This window comes from Sparus aurata, chromosome 10 (assembly GCF_900880675.1).
Source record: "Sparus aurata chromosome 10, fSpaAur1.1, whole genome shotgun sequence".
NCBI classification, from domain to species: domain Eukaryota; kingdom Metazoa; phylum Chordata; class Actinopteri; order Spariformes; family Sparidae; genus Sparus; species Sparus aurata.
Genome location: NC_044196.1, coordinates 30,256,094 through 30,264,668, shown reverse-complemented (window position 1 = coordinate 30,264,668; position 8,575 = coordinate 30,256,094). Strand labels below are relative to the sequence as shown.

Here is an 8,575-nt window from a genome sequence, read left to right as displayed (position 1 = left end):
ACTCATCCGTCTCAGTTGTCGTTCTTTCGGACTTGAGCAGCGGCGTCGCGTGTTTTGCTTTGCATATATTTTCCATTCGAGCGCTTTTCACCACCAGTATTCATTTTATGATTATTGGGGTTAATTAGAAAATGTGTAACTATTCCAAAGCCCGGGATCCGGTGCAACCTTGAGCTGATTTTAGCATGAATTGCATGAATTAAGCCGAGAGATTCCCCTCACTTAACGCTGCGAATAATTACTGTTGGTCTGTTTCCATGCATCACATTAAGCCTGAGTCATTACCGAGTCTGAATAAATCTGAATCACTAATCTGCAAAAGTGATCTTTGACTTGTCTCTTTAATTACGCTCGGCAATAAGGCTGCTGTAGCCGAGACTGCTCGTCTGACACCGCGGCCGTATTTAACCGTTCATCGTAGAGGTTATTATTAGTCCACGAGGACGGTGAAGCTAAAACAGTGCGAGGCAGAGAAACAGTCGTGTAGCTGGAGGTGAACGAGCGACCACAAGACTTTTATTTCCTCTGAGGTTTACCAGGATCCATCAATTTCACATATCGAATATTGAATATCATTTTTCCTCTAGCGCTCATCTATCATTTGAATAAAAGAATCAGAGTCCGACCGTTCGCCGTTTAGTGTCCAGGACCTTCAGTCGCGCTGCTTGAATTCAATTTGCAAACATTCAAATTAAATAGACGGGCATCATCTGGATTCAATGACGTCGCTGTGAAAAGATACATATCTTTAATAGCTTTATAATTGACAGCTTTTATTGCACAGATTCCACTAATAGCTAATCACACTGCCAAAGAACAGCAAGTGGCTCACAGGATGAAAAATACGTGTGCATGAAGTACATCCAAAAGAACTGAGCTTTAATACCAAAACGGCTGTCGAGCGGCTGAAAAAAGGTCACATATTCAAATCTGGCACGAACACAGAAACGGTGTGTTTAAAGCACTTTGAAAGCGTTCCTATGCTACATCACTTTGCTCCCCCTTTTTATGTAGACAAAAACATGTTCCTGTACAGTGAAAAACACGTAACCACATCAGTAAATATCCATAGAAACGTTTTTTCCCTCCGGTCAACTGGCGAAACAAAGCGCAGTTGTACAAATGCGTTTCAGTTCAAAGTGCGCTATCTCTAGTACATTCACTTACAAACTCACACCGCGAAACAGAACTCCAGTTACATTTCCGTGTCAAAAAGTCCCATGAAAAAGACCAAAAGTGGATAAAGAAGTGATCTGACTGACACGCGTAGTCAGCGCCGCAGCTGTGCTCCGTCTTTAAATAGCCTCGGTCGCATCGTCGCCGCCTCCCGGACCCAGGACGACGGATTCATTCACGAGAGAGTCGGATTTAATTACGTGACACTCGCGTCGAAACTAAGACGCTTTGCAGACTAAGTGGAAACCACCTAACACCTGGCAGTCAAATGAACTAATGTGCTTACTTACGTGGATTATAAGTCAGAAGAGCAAAGAAAACACATCGGTGAGGCTCTTCTGCCCTCGGTGACACGTCAGGGCACAAACAAACACACACTGTACTTCAGACATTAATCCTCACCAGTGCAGCAAGTGTGTGTTCATCCGCACCTGAAAATAGTCCCAATTTTGTGAGAAAGGTTTGCTAAAAAGTGCCCTGCTGATTTGGGAAACTACTCAACTTTTTCTTTTTATAAATCAAAGTATATATATATATATATATATATGTATATATATATATATATATATATATATATATATATATATATATATATCATGACCATCTTCTTAAAGGGTCCCCGTCAATGTTACACATTAAAGTGTGTTCACAGAGGAAGCATGGATGTTATCTGACAAATTTGACTCAGGGTAGTAGTCATGCAGAGGCTAAGTTGCATTGTGGGTAATGTAGGCATCAGCTTATGTCTCCGGTTCTGCTGCGTTGATTATGGTCGTTTGTTTTTTAACGGTCCAGAGTGAGTCCGGCAGTGTTATAGGATTGTAAGACTAGACCAATGGAAGGCCTTTGAAAATGTGGCACTACATTACCCACAATGCAATTTAGCGACAGGGACAGTCATCAGACTCCATGCAGCTTCATCTGGAGCCACTAAAAGGCTTTAAACTACTATTTCATATACAGTATGCAGCCATACTCCACAACACCTGTAAACACACATTCAAGAGTAACATTGGTGGAGTCACCCTTTAAAGAGTCACATGTAGTTTAGATGAACACCGTACATTAACACACCTCCGTCATCTCCGTCACACATTTACTGTCTGTGTTTCTACTCCTCAGTAAGGTTCGTGTCTTTAAAGTGTTCAGCGGGACGCGGTGGGCCCGGTGCCGGCCGAGTGGCTCGGTCGTTTCATGGCACTTGTTGACAAAAACAAAAAAAAAAGGATATCACCATTCTGATCATTTAATATCATGGTGTAAATGTTATTTGCCTTTGGCTCCGGTAACTATAGTAGCTCTGAGAAAATCTGACAAAGTGCATCAATATTCAGAAGCAGTCTAATTACAGAACATGGCGATAATGTGCAGCGTTTCCCCACAGGTACGTTATCCGGAAGTCTTTTTGGCGTCCTCGCTCTGACGCCGGTCGACCGTCAGTGTCCAGCTCGGTCCCTGCTCCTGGTGGCAGTGGAAAGGTCACTGCATGTGGGTTTGTCAGAATCGTTACGACGTGGTCGGTACAGTACAAAAGGCCACTTACGTACGTGTCTCTCAGAGAGAAGAAGGGGCATGTCTCCAGCAGTCGGACCTTCAGTTGGAGCTGAAACTGAACCCTGGTTTGGATGAAACTGTCTGACCTGTGTGTGGTTTTGTGTGTGTTTTCATCTCAGATGACTCACAGATCCCTCGGTTACCGTCTGAGACCAACGCCTTCCACATCGCCCCCGTCGCTCCCTATCCGTCTTCCCCTTTCGCCCGTTCGTCCTCCCCCTCGCTGCCGTCTTTTTCATTCTTCTCCACCCACCGTCTTCCTGGTGTTTGCTCTCTCTTCACCCCCTCCCACCCACAATCAGTCCCCTCTATCTGCTCTCTTCTCCCTTCCCCAACAATATCCTGTCCTCTCTGTCTCTCTCCTCATTCTCCTCCTCCGCCCACCTCCTTCCAAGAGGCAACCTTTTTATTTTTGGCTTGTAGTGTGTTGTCTGTCATGTCCGCGCACTTGCCATTAGCTAATCCTCTGGAGGCAGTAGTCGTTCTCCGTGTCTAAAGAGCTGTTGTGGCCAGACGAGGGGTACAGGTCGCGGCGGAGCAGCCTGTTGACGACAGTAACCAGGACTTTCTTGTACTGCTGACGTAGGAGGGAGTAGGCGAAGGGGTCGGACGCAGCCTTGCTGTATGTCAGGCACTTACTGATGATTCCCCAGTGGCGGTTGATGTCCACGAAGGGTAGAAGCTCGGCCAACCTGAAGGGGCGGCAGCAGAGAAATAACTAGATAAAGTACATTTTTTTTGTAAGGTAATACTGAACCCACAGAGCTTTGAACACACGGGGAGGAGTGTGAGGCGAAATGCCTCTACGAACAATAAATCAAACGCAAAATGAATTTTAACACAGCCGACGTTGTAACATGTGGGGGGTTTTTTTGACGTGTGCCTAACCCTAACCCTAACCCCTAACCCTACCTAACCCTAACCCTAAAAACACAAATTAAAGGGAGAATTATTCAATGTTTTGTCGCCGATTAATGCTTAATAATTAGCTGCTTTTGGCCGTTAGGGTTAGGGTTATGATCAGACAATATTGGCACTGATGTATTGTATCACCGTGCGTGTTGGCCAATCAGTGCGCTTGGACAATATATATCCTGCCTCTGTTTCATAAGCATTTCTGTCGCACATGTTCTATAACCAAATTTAAGGGATCAATGCAAAAATGTGTTTGTTTGTATTTTCTGTGTGTAAAAGAATAGCAGCCGATTCTTCTTCTTCTTCTCCTTCTTCTTCTCAGTATCAAATCAAATCAAATCAATCTTTATTTGTATGGCGCTTTTCATACAGAAGAGTAACTCAAAGTGCCTTACAGAGATAAATCTGCTCAGTCATTTACAGTAATCTGGCTTCATGTTATCGGCTACATTTGTTTCCATGTCCGCCTCACATCAGATCACAATGCCATGTTTTTGATGTCTCTGTGGCTCCTCAGCTTGATTCGCTGTGAGTGGGTTTCTCTAAAGCGGCGCGTATCTAAATGACAGATGAGATGAAAGAGTGTGTTTCTGTGTCGGGGCAGGGATCTGCTGGGAGCGCGGACGCCGGGGAGCTCTTCGCCTTTTAAACATTCAAAAAGCCTCGCGCTCGCACGCGGCACCCCGTGTTCTGATAATGAAGGCGTCGTTACGCAACTCGAATGTCACCGAAGCGTGAAGTCACCGTCGGTAGGTGACGTGTGGGGAACGTCGGGTCTAAAACAGAACCGACACCGGAGCGGGACTCATCAGAGCCGGACGGTGTGGCGTCCCCACGGTGACTGGGGTCAGGAGGTCAGTCCACATCTCCCCCTGTGTCTGCACCACACCTGTCAAACTGATGGAGCGTCAGCACCACAGCTGGCTGACAGAAGGTCTGAGGGGCCCCTGAAGCGCTTCCTCTTTGTTCCTTCCTCTATCAGTGTTGAACTGTGCTGGATCTATTGTGTGACACTGTTTCGAGTGTGTTTCTGTGGAAGCAGCGCGGCCTCCACCTGCTGACGGCGAGACGGCGGTGACCGGACGACGGTTTATTTAAACGATTACGATCAGGACGCAGTGTGTCGTGCCCGCCGAGCACTCGTTTGGCGATGAATTGTTGCTGATGGTGTGACGGACGCTCGCGATGTCCGTGTCTCTGATGTTACCGGCTCATTAAAGGTGCGATATGCAGTTTTTGGGGACGAACAGATGCTCACCGGCTGACTTTTAAACAACCCTGTCCGAATAAACTGAACAAACAAACCGACCGTAAAGAACAACACAATCTCTACGGTTTTGCTTTGTTTACGTGTGGCGGACCCTGCCACCTTTTCCAGCTTCAAACAGTGCTCGAGAACGTTCAGTTATGGGAGATATAAATATAAAACAGTTTGGATTATCACCTCTGGGATCGAATCCCTCCTTCGTCTCTACGCACTGCCCTTCTTTGGCTGTGTTTTTAATATTATTCACAAAACTCACAAGGGAATTGCTTCGGGTTTTAAGCAAATCCAGTGATTTATGGGCCATCATCAGTCCGACTCACCTTGTAATGACATAAGGAGCGAAGCAGATGATGAACGAGCCGATGAAGATGCTGATCTTCTTCGTGGCTCTCTGCTTCCTCCTCTTCTGCTCGGACAAACACCTCTGCTTCACACTGAAAAGCACAAAACAAAACAAAAAAAGCCTTTTTAACATTCTGCTCAAAGTGACGAGACTGAGTGATAAAAGGGGGGGTAGTTTCTGCGAGCTACCTCGGGTGAATGTCGACCAGGAGGAACAGAGTCTGCATGGTGATGATGTCGATCCGCTTGCAGTGAAACCTGGCGACTTTGAGCACCTTCAGGTAGGTGAAGCACAGGATGAGCAGGGAGAGCATGAAGCTGGTGGCGTGGAAGACGACGGTGAAGATGGAGAACTTCACCCTGTCGCCGGGGCCGTCGCTCGGCTGCAGGGTGCAGGACGCGTACACGTCGCTGTAGTTGACCCAGGAGAAGAGCAGCGCCGTCAGGGAGAAGGTGAAGGAGTGCAGCCACGAGTAGCACACCATGATCAGCGCGTCCTTGTAGCGCATCTTGGCGGAGTAGCTGAGCGGGAACACCACCGCGATCCACCGGTCAATGCTGAGCGCTGCCATGCTCAGCATGGTGTTGGCGGTGAGGAAAGTCTCCAGAAAGCTCACCGTGTGGCAAGCGCAGTCCCCAAACGGCTGCTGCTTCCTGATAATCCCCACCAGAGTGGCCGGCATGTTGAGCACGGTGATGAGGATGTTGCAGAAGGACAGGTTCATGGTGAACACACCGGGCACCTGCCGGCGGATCTCGGTGCTGTGGACGAAACATAGCAGCACCAACAAGTTTGACAACAGCGAGACGATCGCGACCACGACGATGAACAACGCGAAGATGATCTCAGCAAAGTCCATGTCTCACTCCGGAAAGTGCCCTCTCGGGTTGCCTGTCGCTGGTAATAAGCACTTAAAATCAACCATGGTCGCTTCGCCGCGTCCACTTCCACTTAAATCCCCGTGCGTCCGCGCGTCGCCGTCCTCTCCCAACTTCCACCAGCGCTGTCCAGCGTGCTGAAGCGAGCAGCCTCCGCCACCATCTCTCTCCTCCAACTTACCGATTATTCCCCTTTAACATCTGTCAAATGCGAGATGAAAAATAAATACGTGCAGCAGATGTGTCTCTGAGCAGCAGTTCTCAAAATGCGCGCACGTCAGATCCAAGTCCGTCAGGGGGACTGAGGAGGACCAGGAGAGGATGCAGCGTGCCCACTGAGGTGGATGAGCCGTTTTACATATCACATGGGAGACATGGGAACAACTTGTGCTAGTCGCAAAACCTCCAAAGTCACGCTTTGCTTCCTACAGCGGAGTATTTCTACGTTGTTTCTTTTCCCTCCGCGCGTTTGCGCAAACTTGCGCGCCGATCCAGAATCAATCATCCCGGAGAAGTTATCCACGCGCGAGTTCGCATCGATCACTCCTCGTTCGGGATCAATGTGCGTCTGTGCAGGCGAAAGGTCTGCGGAGAAATCCGGGGGATGCGCTCCCGGATGATTGGAGACGCGTCTGCCGTGACCAAATGGCACCAGGTGCACACGCGCGCCGGAGAGGCACGGGGGCAAATAGATCCTTTTCCTGAAATGAATTATTTATAGCTCCGTGGCTACTGTAGATTCACTGTGCGGGCAGATCACAACCGGTGTCTGGTACGCACGAATATACAAAAGCAGACCCGTTTAGAGGCGATGAGAGTTCGTCATATTTCCTCAGATATGAGTTTGTGCTCCTGAAGACTGGGATGTCGGCAGAAACCATCTACTGAAGTCTTACTCTTTAGTTCTGCTTCAGTCTCTGCTACCAAAAAAAATAAAAAATAACACTGACAAGTCTGTTCGGTAATTTAACCGATTGTTAGGGCGATCAAGCACCACAACATCTAACCCCAACACACCAGAACCAAAAAGAGAAAACCCATTATTATTTGGTTTGGAGCTGCGTGGTTTGGATGTATCACTTTTTCACTTTGAGTCGGTGATGATGCAGTAATAAATGTTTTGAGGCTCATAAATGCTAATGGGTTCCTCGCTTTTTTTTTCTTCTAATAAGCCATCATGTCAGCAGTTCTATTATTTTATGCTAATTAAGAGATTCTCACTTTCTAATGAGCTTTCATGCCAGAAGCTATAAATATGGAAGCTGCTGTATTATGTTCTTATTGAGATAAAAAGTGTTAAATAGCTTCTTATTCCCACAGTGATCATTGTCAGAGAGTGAAGAATGGTTCTGGTATCCCTGCTCAGTTTATCCAATCAGGAGAGAGAACTCCAGAAAGAGGCGGTCCTGGAGATCTGGATCCTCCTGTTTACTAGAAATGGAGGAACAGGGTGAGCCACCACTTCCAGAGCTCCCGGTGACGACTTGTACAACCAAATGGGCCAGAGCAAAGAAAGCGAGAGCTGCCACGAGACAAAGACAGAATTCGTGCAGGTGCTGACGTAGTTTATCAGGTTCTGTCGGCACAAACGGCTGAGAATTGCTCAGAAATATCTAATTTCGTTGCCTCTTAATGGAAGCTGGAAAATGTCCTGATTTCTCTTTAAAAATATCCAGTGATTTCACGCTTACAAATGTTGGAACCGTTCTTGAACAGTGGTCAGTGGCTTGGCAGACATCCTGGCTACCAAGAAGCTAAGAGGTCTAATAATTACTAAACCTCTTAATTTTCAACCCCAAAATTGTTCTTCTCAGTGGCTTCCAGAGTCGGCAAATGATTTATTAACCATTGTTAAAACTATTAGTCACAACTTATAAACGCCTTAAAATGGGCTTTAAAACACCAGCCAAAAGGATCGTTCACAACCTGGAAACCCAGAAAACGATGGATTAACCACTGATAAAGCTGCTGCTCGCTACTTATAAACTCTTTGTAATAAAAAAAAGCAATCAGCAATATTCTTAAATTGTTAATATAGAAGATAAGAACCTGTTAGACTGTTAAATCAGCACCTTGTGTTTCTTTTGTAATTAAGTCCATATATCTCCTTCAGGAGCCGCGGAATAAAAGGAGAAAAAAAAAAGCCTCATACTAACTCTAGGAACTGAAAACAGCATCTCTATTGAGCTGAATTGGAGGCATCAACTCATTAAAATGGTCCCAGATCCAGACCGGAGCCTTGTACAGTAACCAGCAGCAGAAGTGCACTTCACAAATGTTTGTGCTCGTTACTGAGTCAGGCCCAGTTCTGGAGAAGCTCGTGTAGACGGTGACTCACTGGGGTCAGACGCAGCCTGCAGGGTTTGGATGTCTGTTTTTTTTTTTTTTTGCCTCATCCTCCACTTGTTATGAGGCTTGTGCCTGAATCCCCCTCCCCACCAA

The 8,575-nt window shown here is 46.7% G+C and overlaps 1 protein-coding gene across 1 annotated transcript; it reads right to left on the bottom strand.

The window, feature by feature from the left end:
• Positions 1–1,773: 1,773 nt before the first annotated feature.
• Positions 1,774–7,069, bottom strand: gpr78b (G protein-coupled receptor 78b). Its single transcript, XM_030430831.1, has 3 exons — positions 5,444–7,069; positions 5,233–5,346; positions 1,774–3,422 (listed from the first exon to the last, which is right to left on the bottom strand). Exons 1-3 carry the CDS (start codon positions 6,112–6,114, stop codon positions 3,185–3,187), a joined length of 1,023 nt encoding a protein of 340 aa, XP_030286691.1. The 5' UTR covers positions 6,115–7,069; the 3' UTR covers positions 1,774–3,184.
• Positions 7,070–8,575: the final 1,506 nt, after the last annotated feature.